At 49.4% G+C, this 14,992-nt stretch overlaps 1 protein-coding gene across 12 annotated transcripts in view; it reads left to right on the forward strand.

The window, feature by feature from the left end:
• The first annotated feature begins 1,746 nt into the window (after window positions 1–1,746).
• PLEKHA6 (pleckstrin homology domain containing A6) overlaps window positions 1,747–14,992 on the forward strand; it is a 145,642-nt gene continuing 132,396 nt past the window's right edge. For 2 of the 12 annotated variants that reach the window (XM_066261619.1, XM_066261617.1), the window contains exons 1-4: window positions 1,753–1,996; window positions 2,201–2,370; window positions 8,921–8,997; window positions 12,367–12,424. In XM_066261619.1, coding sequence (XP_066117716.1) covers window positions 2,288–2,370; window positions 8,921–8,997; window positions 12,367–12,424 — 218 coding nt within the window. In that variant the 5' untranslated portion in view covers window positions 1,753–1,996; window positions 2,201–2,287. Of the gene's footprint in view, window positions 1,997–2,200; window positions 2,371–8,920; window positions 8,998–12,366; window positions 12,425–14,992 lie in introns of those variants that run through there. The other 10 variants (XM_066261626.1, XM_066261627.1, XM_066261616.1 and 7 more) reach the window with 9 other exon arrangements.

The raw sequence follows: 14,992 nt of genomic DNA on the forward strand, positions 1-14,992 counted from the left end.
CCAGGGCACACAGGAGAAGCGCCCATTTGCTTCTCCACCCCTCTGCCGCGCCTTCCTCTCTGTCTCTCTCTTCCCCTCCCGCAGCCAAGGCTCCATTAGAGCAAAGATAGCCCGGGCGCTGGGGATGGCTCTGTGGCCTCTGCCTCAGGCGCTAGAGTGGCTCTGGTCGCAACATGGCGACACCCAGGATGGGCAGAGCATCGCCCCATGGTGGGCGTGCCGGGTGGATCCCAGTTGGGCACATGCGGGAGTCTGTCTGACTGTCTCACCCTGTTTCCAGCTTCAGAAAAATGCAAAAAAAAAAAAAAAAAAAAAAAAAAAAAAAAGAAAAAGAAAGAGCTCTGGCCTGGGAGACTCATGAGCCAATTCTTCTCTGCCACCACCTTGCTCAATGATCTTAACTGGCACCTTCCCATCTTTGCTCCTCAATTCCCCATATTTAAACAAGAGGACTGAATCAGAATGTCCTCTGAGGCCTTTTCTAGTCTCACTGTCTATCAGATGTACATACATTATACCCCCCAGATGAGTATTTGGGATACCTGTAAAACTCACTGATTGCTTCTTTTTTCAGAGAGCTCTCTCTCCACACACCCTGATATTGCTAATGGTTAAATTTACCAGGACTTTAAATGAGGTCCCAAAGTGCAGAATTGTGGTTAGAGTTGAGTCATTCCCAGTTATGCCAGTACTACTTCTTCATCAAATATGAATTGGATGCCCCAGGTAGGCGCTGAGGCTACAGATAAGATGGAGGCCGGGCCCCGAGGAGCACAGAGCCCACTGAAAGCAGACAGATGAGTAAATCAAGGATTGCATTACAGCATGATAAGTTCCACTAGAAGGCTATTAATGAGGCTGCCTGACACATAGAGGATGGACACATAAATCTGTCTGGGTGGAGTCAAGAGTGGCTTCCTGGAGGAGGTGACACATGGGTGGATACTAAAGGGGTGAATAGGAATTACCTGGGTGGAACAAATCAAATCCCTTATAGTGCTCACAGTAAAGATTTCGCTCAACAGATTCTTGCCAATTGCCATGGGACACATTGCTTCCTTTAAAAAAAGGTGTCTGTCCCATAGTCTATTCCCTTGGATGTGACACACAGATTGGAACAGTGTGCACCTAATTGAAGCCCAAGGAGCAAGTCCTGAGGAAACTGGGAAAGCTGACTGGAGCCCAACATTGACACAGACCCAGAGACTGGAGGGCTGAAGGACCCAGCAGCACTTTTGATACAGATGCCAGCATTGAATGCTTGCAACCTGTGTTCTGGGAACAGAACACACTCTCTCCTCTGTTTCTGTTTTTTATTTGTTTATTTTTCCTTTTCTGCTGAAAGTTTGGGAGAAGGCACAATACAAGCTGTTGATTTCGGAGTGTGTTTCTAAGACCTCCTCTGATTCTACTTAGTCATGGCAGGCTTCTTGGAGGAAGTGCTCAGAAAGAAAGGTAAGGACTAGCTTGACTAATGCCACTGGCACCTAGCAAGAGGGCCCCTCACTACCCACACCCCTGCCACCACCCTTCCCTGCATCTGACCTTTGTTCTTTTACTAACCTCCCGCCAAGTACAGCCAGGTTTGACCATGTCCCCTTTTCTGTTCAGTGGCTGGACACGTCCCTCAAGTTCGTGGTTCAAAGCTTTCAGCCAAACTGGTTCCCCGCGCCCTGCATCTGGACTGGGGGGCCTGTGGGCTGGGTTTCATTCTGGCTGTGAATTACCTTCCGAGGCGGTGCCCTGGCTCCGCCTCCCCTCCCGCCGCAGGTTCAAGTGTGGGCTGGGAGTTGAGGCGGTGAGGAAATACTCCCGGCGCACACAGCAACCTGCTCCCCGCTCCGCCGGCCAGCCCGCCGGCCGCTGGGAGCAGCAGGGACCGAGACCTGGAGCTGCCCTGAGCGGTCCAGGCCGGGGGTGTCCGAGCTCGCATCGCGCCGATCTCCAGTCCCCAAGTTCACAGGCGTCCGGAGAGGAGTGCGGGCTCGAGCAGCAGGCAGGTGGAGCCGGGCTCGGGCTGGGCGGCGCTGAGCACGCTCGGCCCCGCTGGGGTTAAGTCTTGCCGGCTCCCTGCTGCCCGGCTGGCGGCCAGCTGCCTTCAGGGAGAGGCCGGAGCCACTGTCAGGGACCCGGGGGGACGCCGCCAGCTGGGGCTGCACCCACATCAGACTCCCCTCCCCGCCCCCATCACTGCCTCTAGGAGGAGCAGAGCGGGGGCTGCGGGTGGGACGCTCCTGCCAGTTCAGCACCCCCGCGGCTGGAGACCCAGACGGCAGCAGGACCGGAGATGGCTGATGAGGTTGACTGGCTGGACTTGCCTGGCCGGTGGACCTACGGAGTTGACCGCGATGGGAGAGTCTTCTTTATCAAGTATGTTGCCTGTCTCATTTATTTTTTAATTTCTTTGAAGTTGTCCAACTTGAAAGGTGGCAGGGCTGGGGGCTGGCCGGCCAGGGTAGGGGGAAGTGGTGGCTGGAACATGCATGACTAATAAGTTTATCACCATGCCTGTTTGAATGGGTCTCCCGCCTTTTCCTTAGTGGATCAAAGTCCAGCACAGGCTCGGCATTCCTGAAGTCTGCAAGGGCAGGGCTAGGCCAGGTAGGTGATGGCCTAACCCCCCCTCCAGTCACAAATGGGAAAGGGGGGCCCTGAGGAGGGTGACTAGACCCAGGGGCCCGCCTGCAAGGCTTTCCTTTCAGCTCTGTGCAGTCTACTGAAAGGGCCAGGGGAGAGTTCTTTCTTTCTTGCTCCCCACTCCTCTTCCTAAGGGAAAACTTGAGCTAAGTGACAAAATACCAGGGGACCCTGCCTCTACCACTCAGGTCCTGGCGTTTCCTCACCCCAGACTCAGTGTTCCCAGGCCCACAGCCTCTTCTTTCCTGCGTCTTTATGGGGCTGTGGTCAAGGGGAAGGAGAAGAAGCCCACAGTACGTTCAGTGTTCTTTAGAGAGAGCAGCCTTTGCTGCTCTCAGTAATATACTAGCACTGTTATATTAATTTCATAAACCAAAATGGCTTTGGCATAATCTCATTATAACAGAGTGGCCCCACTGGTGCTATTTTGGCCCTCTCCTACTATAGTCATCTTTTGCCAGAATAGACATCTCCTGATAATATAGCAAGTCTACAAGCACAGCATTCTGAGCTGTTACACAGGATGAGTGGTCCCTTCCTCGAGATAACCCCTCGCAGAACATTAGAGCTAAAGGGATCTCAGATGCAACCCCCTCCTTTCTTAGAAGGGCAAGCATGGTCCTCAGAGATTGAGAGTACTCGTTGGAGATAAAGCCACTTGTTAATCAGAGCTCAGCCTAAGTCCAGTATCTGCCGACTTGAGCTCATTGCTTGCCCCCCAGAATAAACTGCCTTTGCAAGGCGCCAGTGGTTTCTCTTTGGTGTTCCTCAGTTTTTACATTTGCTGTAGGCCTTTCTTCTGTAATTATCATCACTATGATCATAATTGAGGTTGTAATTAGATTATCTTAGAAATGAACTCCACTAAAGTTCTTGACCCCTGGGTTAGCTTCTTAAATAACAGAGCTTCCACAATATTAAAACTAGCGTTTTTGCTGTCCCTGGTTTGAGACTTAGAAACATCCAAGGAATTTATGAAAAAGGTAAAACCTGACCTTACCCGCAGAGGTTCTGACTCAGAAGATCTAGGGTGGAGCCTTAGAATCTGAATTTCCACGAGTTCCTCGGCTATTCCGATGAAGTACAGTGTGTCCGTAAAGTCATGGTGCACTTTTGACCCGTCACAGGAAAGCAACAAAAGACAATAGAAATATGAAATCTGCACCAAATAAAAGGAAAACTCTCCCAGCTTCATACCTATTCAGTGCAGTTCGATGGGGCTCACGCACAGATTTTTTAGGGCTCTTTAGGTAGCTATCCCGTATAGCCTCTACAGACTCATCACTGACTGATGGCCTACCAGAACGGGGTTTCTCCACCAAACTGCCGGTTTCCTTCAACTGCTTATCCCACCAAGTAATGTTATTCCTATGTGGTGGCGCTTCGTTATTAACGCACCGATATTCATGTTGCACTTTGGTCATGGATTTGAATTTAGCGAGCCACAGAACACACTGAACTTTCCTCTGTACCGTCCACATCTCGACTGGCATGGCCGTGGGCTGCTCCGCTGTATACACAGTGTTATGTCATCATCTGCGCATGCACACATGCTACCACATCATCCTACAGAAACTAGGAGGGTTTTCCTTTTATTTGGTGCAGATTTCACATTTCTATCGTCTTTTGTTGCTTTCCTGTGACGGGTCAAAAGTGCACCATGACTTTACGGACACACTGTATTAATCTGACTCTCCTCATCTTTCTTCTCAATCTCTTGTTGCCCTTTCTGCTCCTTTTCTTCCTTCACCCCCCCCCCCACACACACACATTTACTGAGCATTCATGGTTTGTCTGCTGCAGGGCTAGGCATTGGAGATTAAAAAAAAAAAAGAAGATACAGATTTTTCCTTGAAGGGAGTAAGAAGAAAATATAAATAAATACTTAGAAAATAACAGGATACATTTGAGAGGTATTTGCACGATGCCCCGGCAACACAAGGAGGAAAGAACTGATGCTCTCGGGTAGTTGAGGCAGGGCTTCCCCAAGGAGGAAACATTTGAGCTGCTTCCGGAGGAGGAGAGAATCTAGGGGAAAGGGGCTGTGGTGCAGAGAGGCCTGTGGGAAGGAGGGCACTGAGAGGGTCCAGGGCACAGGTTACCTAGGACATGTGCAGGGATCCCTAGAGATGGAGTGGAGGCTGCAAAAGATGAGCCAAAAACAGGAAGGGAGCGCCTGACCAGGCAGTGGTGCAGTGGATAGAGCATCGGACTGGGATGCAGAGGACCCAGGTTCAAGACCCCGAGGTCGCCAGCTTGAGCGCGGGCTCATCTGGTTTCAGTAAAAGCTCACCAGCTTGGACCCAAGGTTTCTGGCTCTAACCGAGCAAGGGGTTACTCGGTCTGCTGAAGACCCACGGTCAAGGCACATATGAGAAAGCAATCAATGAACAACTAAGGTGTCGCAATGCGCAACGAAAAACTAATGATTGATGCTTCTCATCTCTCTGTTCCTGTCTGTCTGTCCCTGTCTATCCCTCTCTCTGACTCTCTCTTTGTCTCTGTAAAAAAACAAAACAAACAAAAAAATAAAACAAAACAAACAAACAAAAAAAAACCCAGGAAAGGGGCATCTTTGTAGAGGCCTTGTGTGGTAGGCTAAGGGGCTTAAACCTGATTTTGTAGGTGAAAGGAAACCAAAGGAGATTGGAAACAGAAGATTGACATAGTTAGGATTGCATTTTAGAAGGCCCCTCTTGCAGCTGTATATGTAGGTGGAAGATGATCTGAGGGCTGAACAGGGGGACAGGGGGAAAACTTGAGATATGAAGAGCAGGTAGGAAGCAATTGCAAAAGTCTAGGAGACAGCTGCCGGGGCCCTGGATTTCAGTAGTGAAAGCAGAGGGAAAGGGACGGAGAGATGGGAGAAATCCTCAGGCGTGGAATCGAGAGCATTTGGCTACTGCCTGGGTGTTGGGAAAGGAAGGGAGAAGGAAGAATCGAAGATAGATCTCAAAATTGTTAACTTTAGTTTGATAGAGATCAGGAGTGTGGGAACAGGAATGGAGTTTGGGGGGGGGACAAATTCAGTGCGGAAATATTGAATTTGAGGTCTCTGTGGGGTATTCAGGAGGTAACGTCCGCTAGGATAGAACTTGAGAAAGGCCTGGGCTGGTGAGTCCTGAGAGTCATCATGTAGAAGGGGAACCGCCCTGAAATAGGGGAGAAAGAAGACAGGAGGGTATCCAGACAGACCAGTGTTTAAAGAAAGAATAGAGGAAGAGAAGATGGAGAAGAAAACCCAGGGATAACAAAGGTAGAGAGAACCAGGGCCAGGGAAGGCTGCTGCCCCAGAAGGTGAGGAGGAAGAATGTTAGGAAGGAAGGAAGGGTCAACAGTGGAAAAGTCAGGTGTGTCTACTGGATTTAGGAACTGGGGCAGGGGGTGGTCTTTAATGACCTCTAGGAAATGGTTGTGAGGGAGGGCTGGAAACAGAAACCAGATTGCAGGATTTCCGAGTGGGAGACCAGGAAGTGGGGATAAACAGAAGGGACGGGTTTCCAAGAGGGATGTTTGGTCAATAAGAGAGGAGCGTGAGACGGGAGGTGGAAAGGGAGGCAGCAATGAGGAAGGCAGGGGTCAGACCCTGGAAGACATGAACAGGAGTGAGGGCTAAGGACGTGGGCCTGACAGGGAGGAGGAAGTTCTTCAAGTCTTCCAGTCTTCAGTAGAATATAGATGCCCCATAGAACAAGATGCTATAAAAGATAAGAGAGGATGGGAACTACCACCCTGGCAGAAGGATTAGCCTTTGGAGCAGGAAACCTCTTCTCCAGTGTAGGTGCAGGTCTGAAAGGATGGGTGGGAACATGGCTAAGTTTGGGAGATAGAGTGGTTGGGTGCATTGGGAAAGCTCCTGTCTAATGCTTTCTATTTTTTCTTGAATTAATAGATAAGATATCCACGGAGAAGGGATGGGGTGGGGAGGAGAGGCAGGAGTGAGATTTGAGGTTGGTGGGAAAGCTTTAGAACGATCTGCAAATGGCAACTGACTGGGGCCGCCGAAGAAGATTCTAGGTGGTACTTGGGGCCCAGCTAAGCTTGAAGACTGTGGATTTGCAGTGACACGAATCCTCCCAGTTTCACCAGTCCCACAGTCTCCCCATCAGCCCAAAGTTGGAGTGGAGATAGCCTGTGACTGCGTTGTTCTAGACCAAAGCCTGCCATGGGGAGGGGCTGGGAGAAGAAGAGGTTGAGGGTGTGGTGGGGCTGTGCCCACCCTGTGACCTTGTGATCACTCACCATCTCCAGGCAAACTGGAGATGAACACGAAATCTGAGGGAGCTACAGTGTGAGAGTAGGAGAGGGGTCTGGGCCAGAACCCTCAGGGCGGCAGGAGAGGAGGTATAAGAACGAATGTCCCCTCTCACAATTCCCCACTGGCTGGACTTCAGCTTCCTCAGCCGCCTATTCCATTGCCTCCCAGGACCAGAGCCCAGCCCAGGGGTCATCTCCAGTGGTGCACAATGTCTCCAGGGCCCCAGGGTCCCAGAACAGTGCCTTTGTTTCTTCTCTCCTCTCCTCATTAGAGGGGTGGGTCAGCTGGGAAATCTCTTCCTGCCGAGGGTCTCCACACTTAGAGAAAAATTAGTGGAGTCAAGAGAAAAGAAAGCCTATGTGTACACTGAAACTTGGACATGAATGTTCATAGCAGTTGTATTTGGAATGGCCCCAAACTGAAAACAACCACAATGTTTATCAACAAGAAAGGGGATGAACACACAATGGTATATCCGACAATGGAACACTACTCGGTAATGAGATAGAATGGACCATATACACATGGAAGGAAGACAGGAAGGAAAGCGTCAGAGGTCTCGCTTGGATGATTCATTTGTGTAACACTCTAGAAACTCCAGAAAATGCAAACAAATCCATAGTGATAGGAAGCAGAGAAGTTGCTGCTGGAGGGAGGGTGCAGATAGCAAAGCCTGGGAGGGGTTTACAGAAGGGCATAAAGAAAATTTGGCAGAGTTCACCTCTCGATTTTTGTGGTAGTTTCATGGGTATATACTGTGTTAAAACGTTAAATTAAATTGTACATTTAAATTTGTACAGTTCATTATGTAGCTTGCTTTACTAAAAATTTTGTGAGCCTTTCTTAATGGAGTTTGTTATATTAATTATACCTTAAAAGCATTGAGTGTAATTTTGCCCAAGGACACCCCTCTCAAAGCGTGGATGATACGGGTGATCTGAGAGGCCTCTCCTCCTCATACCTGGATTGGCCAGGTAGGTGAGGTGCTTCAAAGCTGTTCTAGAAGAGTCGGTGTCACTTGGTTGGTATGGGCTGAGAAATACCATTGGGTTATCCACCCCCGGAGGCCAGAGCGCAGGAGACCTGCATTGCTGCGGAGCCCACCCCGCTGGGCGTAAGATATTAGAGAACTCTCGGGTTTTAGGAGGTGTGGGCCTGGGTCTGAATCCTGGCTTCATCACTTACTGGTTGTGTGACTTTGAGCCAATTACTTCACCTCACCGAATCCCATATACATCATCGGTAAGATTCCTATGTTAGGAAATGTGAATGGAAATATATGTTATGGTAGATACCCAAGGACTGCTGGTTCACCTGGCCTTCTCCTTTCTTATCCATGGAGAAGCTGCCACTTAAGGAACTTTCTTGTTCATCCCATGTGACTTCAACATCATCTCAGATGTCACCTGTTTAGTGAAGCCCTCACGCCGTTCCTCTTCCTCGCCTTTACTCCAGTCAGTGCTCATCTCTGTGACGGTGTAACATTCTGTGTACAGCTGCAATGGGGATTACACCTTTTGTCACAGAACAGGAACTACCTTTTTATTTTATTTTTAAAAATTGAGGTACAGTTGACATACAACATTATTTTATGCAACTCTTTTTAAATGTTTCTTTCTTTTTTAAAAAACACTTATTTATTTATATTTAAGACTTTATTCATTTTAGAGAGGAGAGAAAGAGAGAAGTGGGGGGGGGGGAGCAGGAAGCATCAACTCTCATTTGTGCCTTGACCAGGCAAGCCCAGGGTTTCGAACCAGCGACCTCAGCATTCCAGGTCGACGCTTTATCCACTGCGCCACCACAGGTCAGGCTAAATGTTTCTTTGAGGTCAGGGATCAGATATTACTTCTCTCTGAATCCTCAGAGCCTGTTCAGTGAACACTTTGTGAATGTGAACAAATGAATGGAGTGTGGATGCTCCCGTCTCAGGCATCTGGAATCAGATGGTCAGTGAATTTGAAGGCAGGTGTCCCTCTCAGGGAAGCCTCTCTTGAATCTGACATTCTTCTTTGTTTTCCATAGTGATGAGGAAAAGTCAACCAGCTGGGTGCACCCTGGTACGAAATCACCCATCCAGAGTGGACACTGCTCCAGCCCAGGTAGGAAGCTCACCTGTCCCTACCTTTGCAGTAGAAAAGGAAGCAATGGTTTGAGGTGGCAGCAGGACTTTGCTTCTGATGTTTCCTTTCCCCATGGATGGACTCAGCTGAACACGACGTCCAGCATCTGGGGGCTGTTGCGGGAGGGTTGGTGCTCACTCCCAGGTCTTTTCAAGCCTCAGCAGTTCACCTCTGGGAAAGACATTAGAGAACACAGATTGTTTTTTTAAGTGAGAAGAGGGTAGATAGACAGAATCCTGCATGTGCCCTGACCAGGATCCACCTGGCAACCCCTGTCTGGGGCTGATGCTCGATGCTCGAATCAACTGAGCTGTCCTCAGCACCCGGAGCCAGTGCTTGAACCAATCGAGACACTTGGCTGCAGGAGGGGAAGAGGAAGAGAAGGTGGAGAGAAAGGGTGGAGGGGAGAGAAACAGGAAGCTGCTTCTCGTGTGTGTCCTGACCAGGGATCAAACCCGGGATGTCTGCATGCCGGGCCAACGCTCTATCTACTGAGCCAGCCGGCCAAGGCGAGAACAGAGATTTGACTCCTCTCTCCTCCTCCTGCTCCTGAACTGGGCAAGCCCAGCCTCCAGAGCTGGGCCGGAACGTTGTGCTGTGATGGCAGTGTGCCCTCTTCGTGCTGCCCAACACAGTCGCCATTAGTCACGGTAGCTACTGAGTGTTGACATGTGGTTAGTGTTGCTGAGGAACTGCATTTTAAATTTTAATTAAGTTAAATTTAAAAAGCCCTACATGACTAGTAGGAACTCTTTCACGTTGGGGGAACATGAAGAGAGGACAGGGCCAACACTGATTGCTTACTATGGAGAATGCTCTACTCCGAGTCCTCCGGGAACGTCCAGGCTAGTGGGAAATGGTGGGCATGTACAGGCAAAGAGGACTTCGTCTAAATTGAAGAGTTGGAGACGCAAAGAGTCAGAAGGCCTGGGGTTCTCTTCAGGCCACCAGAGACATCCCCACTGGTCTTCCAGCCCTTCACCTGACTGCAGAGCAGGCACGTGGCTCTAGTAGTCTGGGTCGCTGTGGGTCACGGTGGCATTGCTGGGCACACTGAGTTAAGCTGTTGACTTGCCCACGGTCTATTTCTTTTAGATTCTAGGCTGGATCATTGTGTTTTTAGAGCCAGGAGGGAAGTCAGGGATCCTGGAGTCCAAGTCCTTCATTCTCAACTAGGAAAATTGAAGAGCAGAGAAGAAGTCCCTGGCTTAAGGCCACGTGGCTAGGAAGTAAAGCGGAATAAAGGTCAAACAGCTAAGATGGAGGGGCAGGGAGACTGGAGCTCGCTTTCTGGCTCTACTTTTTCTTAGTGTGGTCTTGAGCAAGTGATTTAATTTTTCCAGCACTCGGCTTCTTCGTCTGTAAAATGGGGGTAGGATTATGAAGCTCAAAATGTTGTGGCCCTCAATATGCAAGAGTCAATATCAGCAGAGATGACTGCTGTTGTTATTGTCACTATTTCTGATAGAAAGCAAGGCCTCCTGACCGAGGCAGGGCTGTTTTCTTAGGTGTTTCTCAGTCTGGTCCATCCACCTTATCAGGACTCTGGGCAGGACTGGAAGATGCATAAAAGCCTGTGAGCCAATTCTTTCATTTTTGGTTGTGGCCACCTCATTGTCCAAGGCTGAGAAGGGGTTAAGATGCCCCCGAAGCTTGCTGGGAGGGCAGCTGTCTCAGCGGGCACTCCGCCTGGACAAGAATATAAGTACTCTTGGTGTTTCCCAGGCAAAGAGGGCAGTGTGGAGGGAAGTTGCTGGAAAAGGCAGGGGACATCATCCACACTGGCCTCTTTCCCAGGCGCATCACAGTAGCAGGATTTTTATGATTCTGACCCAATGGGGATCCCTCTACTTGGGGAGGCTGCCAACCCACGCCCTTCTGAATGAGAACGTCCTCCCACGGGGACAGAGGGGAACAAGTAGCATTTATAGAGCAGCACAGAGGGAAGAATGTGAGCTTTGGAGGCAGCAGACCAGACTCACATTCTGGCTTAGAAACTTCCTGTGTGACCTTAAGCAAGTTGATTAACCTCTCTGGGCTCAGTTTTGTTACCTGTGAAAGTGTTTGGGGTGATGCCTATTATGTAATGTTGCTCTGCCGATTAAATGTGCTAGCGGTGGTGAGATGTGTAGCTTAGAGGAGGGAAGTGCTCACTAAGTGGTAGCTGGTGTTATTATTTTAATGGGTCAAGTCCGGGGCTGGGGTGGTGGTAGGGGGGAGGCAGGCCTGCCAGCTGCCCTGCTGTGTTGAAGCAGTAGCATTACTATCAGCAGCAACTTTGGAAATAAACCCTTGATAAATAAGAGCTCTCTGTAATAGAACCCAGCTGATAATATGGCTGGAGAGATCCAGACCTACATTTCATAGACCTCATATGCAAGGTGGGCATTTGGACTGAAAAGGTGGCACTGATTGTCAAGAGATCCCACACCTGCTTTCCTGTATGTCAGCCAGGGGGCTTTTGCACCCCAAAATGAATGCTCTTCCCCGAAGTTCTCTGTCCCCACCTCTGACAGTAGATTCCCTTGGGTTTCTCAAAAGACTCCTTCAGCTCTGTTCGGGGCGGAGTAGTCCTATTTGCTGGGAAGACTGGGTGCTGCCCCCAGGGGCTGATTTGGAAGGTGGGCAAGATGAGACAGACTGACGGTGCTCTCTGGAGACGGCGGTGCTTCCCTCCGGAGCTGTCCAGCGTAGCTGAGACTCCAGTGGTGACTGCCCAGGCACCTCTGGGCCAAGGTCACCTTCCCCAGCCATTCAGTCCCTGCTCACTCAGCAGGTCTGTGATTCACTCGGAGCATTTCCATGGATAATTTCTTTCTGAAGTGCTATTAACAAATTATTTAAAAGTCTATTTTCCTGGGACTGATTTCCTAGGTCCTCGGTGTCTCATCTTCAGCAGCAGAGTTTGGAGGTAATAACACTGCCTCGGGCACTAATTATCTGTGCGGTCTGGGGCAAGTGACTCACCCGTGGCTCCAGCTTCTGCGGCTGTGAAATAAGTGGGCTGTGGGATGGCCCTGGGGACCCTTCAGGGCCACCATCTGTGCGTTCACTGCTGCATCCCTGGGGCCTGGCACAGAGCCCTGCAGAGTAGATGCTCAATAAAAGATTGTAGAATGAATGGGTGAATCCTGCGAGGTGATGATTCATTTGGTCACAGCTCATTAGTATTTGTTGGAAACAGACTGATAAGAATAATGTATAAAAAGGGAGAAATGCTTGGTTTGAATGCTGTTGGCTTATCTGAATATTCCTAATTCTCCCAGCTCCCATGCCACCTGAGTGCAGGTCGGGCTGGTGGGGCCGGGAAGGAAGAGAGGATAGTTTTATGATTCTGCTTTCTCACAGGTTTGCCCAAGGGCTGGGAGATGGATTCCACCCGGGAAGGAGCTGTGTATTATATCAAGTGAGTAAGATGGAGTTTGCTTCTGCTATGCCTGTTGGTCCTGCTTTTGTGCTTGTTACTGATGCCTTCTTGAGAGGGGACGACGTTCAAGGGTCTGGCTTTTCACTGAAGGCCTTGGTGGGGTCTCTGAATGGCCAGGAGGTGCAAGGCTTCCGAGCGAGCTGCAGAGAAAGCTGGGTGTGTGTCTCTGCGTGTTTACGTTGGCCTGGGAGAGCCAGTGTCGATCGTGGGAAGTTTCTAAGGTAGGGTGGGGTGGGTGGAGCATTGGGCTTGGCTCTGTAGGTGGGAGGGGAGATGGCTAACAGAGGAGAGAGGCTGTTGCAGGCACAGAGGACCAAGTTTCAAAGGAAGGGGACAGAGCCCTGGCTGCTGTGAGAACAGGCAATGAGCCAGCTGGAGGGAAGGTGTGAAGGGGGTGCATAGACAAGCAGGTGGGCGGTAACAAGGCTGCTACTGTCACTCCTGCTTTTCTTGATGGGGGGCACTGTGGTCCTGGCGGTGACAGGAGTGTGTCCAGTGCCGTGCTTCTCTCTAGGAGCTTGGTCAGGCCCCTCTGTGGGCTGGGATAGCTCATGCTCTCAGCAGCCGAACGGGCCACCCTTGATGTAACCATGGGAACAGCTCTTTGGGCTGGGTGGTCCACATCTACCCTGTTGGACTGATTTCCCTCTGCCTTGCCCTGGGTCTCTCCATCTCCCAGCCAGGCTGGGGCCTGGCTTTGTTCCATGGGCAAGGCTCAGCGTGCTCAGGCCTGTGGGCCTCCCCACCTGGAGTGGCCTGAGCTTCTGCAGGGCTGGGAGAGAGGATGGCTGCTCAGAGGGAGCCCCTGCCCAATCAGCGGGAGGGGACCACCTTCTCCTTTCCTTCCCCTCCCTGTCTTTTTTGAAAGCTTCATCTATCTGTACCACGAGAGGTTACCTTTCCATTCCCACCTCAAGGTTCGCCAGCACTTATAGCAGCTTCACAGTTAACCATATTCTTAAAACAAAAGCAAAACCAAAAAACAACTGGCAAACTATCTCTTTTGGAAATTGTTCTGATGTCACATGGCTCTCATAGCCTGAGCTTTCCTTGAAATTGAACCCAAATCCTTCTTGCTTCAGTTAAGATGTTCCTTCCTTGCTCCTTCAAGATACAATCTTACTATTTGATTATGTACATTTGGTTCTCAAGCTTGTTGCCTAAACACTTTCACAGGTACCATCTCTTCTCATCAGTCACAGAAATCTTTCTACCCACTATGGTCTGGCCCTGTCTTCATCTGCCACAGCTGGCCAGCTACAGTGGTTTTTATCTTTCTTTTTTTTCCATCATGCTAAGTTCATTCCTACCTCAGGACCTTTGCATTTTCTATTCTCTTTGCCTGGGAGCACTTTCCTCCTGTTTTTGCCCATCTGGATCTTACTTATTATTTAGCTCAGGTGTTATCTCCTCGGAGGGACCTTTCCTGACTATCTCATCTGAAGATCACCCCCTCTCCTCCTTCGTGTCTTTTACTTTTCTTCATTGCACCTACCACAACTTGAAAGGTTTTTGTTTATGTATTTGCTTACTCAACTTATTGCTGGTGATCCCCCACCACTGCCACGTCAGCCCGGAGAGCAGATTCTGGCTATTTTGTGTTTCCCTCTGTTCTAAAAACTTCCTGGCACATGATAGGAACCCAAAGTTTGCTGAAATAAATGAATGAAAACTGTTTGGAGATAACAACAGAGGCATAATTAACTCCTGCTCCAGCTTCCAGCCCAGAGCATGTCCAGTCCTGAACTCATAACCTTCCCATCGCAACACTTGTCCCCTCTTCATCAGCAGTGCCACCAAGGCAGAACCTCAGAGACAGCCTCGGCCCCTCCCCCTCAGGGTCTGTCAGCTCTCCTAAATATCTCTCAACCCACCTACTTCCCATTGTCCGTGGCCACCTCCTGATTTGATGCCCACATCGGCTTTACGTGGGTCATTCTAGCAGCTTTCCAACTTATCTTCCTGCCTCCAGGCCATAGTGCTGCAAGAATGCTTTCTTCTTTCTTTAAAAAAAATTTTTTAATTTTATTTAAAAATTAATTTTAACAGGGTAACATCGATCAACAAGAGTACATAGGTTTCAGATGGACATTTCTATAGCGTTTGAACTGTTGATTATGTTGTATACCCATTACCCAAAGTCAGATCATTTTCTGTCACCTATATTTGTCCCTCTTTTCACTCTTCCCCCACCCCCCTCCCCATTCGCTCAAGTCCCCTTCCCCCTCCCCCATGTCCCCTTCCCCCTGGTAACCACTTTGCTTTTATCCATGTCCATAAGTCTCAGTATTATATTCCATCTATATGTGAAATCATATAGTTCTTAGCTCTTTCTGATTTACTTATTTCACTCAGTATAATGTTCTCAAGGTCCATCCATGTTGCTGTAAATGGCGCTATGTCATCATTTCTTATGGCTGAGTAGTACTCCATTGTATGTATGTACCACATCTTCTTTAAGGGATGCTTTCTTCCACAATGCAAATGCGGCTGTTTCATTCTTTGTTAAAAACCTTTCATGCTTTCACTTACAGAATAAACTCTGGC

The sequence above is a fragment of the Saccopteryx bilineata genome, chromosome 2, assembly GCF_036850765.1.
Source record: "Saccopteryx bilineata isolate mSacBil1 chromosome 2, mSacBil1_pri_phased_curated, whole genome shotgun sequence".
NCBI classification, from domain to species: Eukaryota; Metazoa; Chordata; class Mammalia; order Chiroptera; family Emballonuridae; genus Saccopteryx; species Saccopteryx bilineata.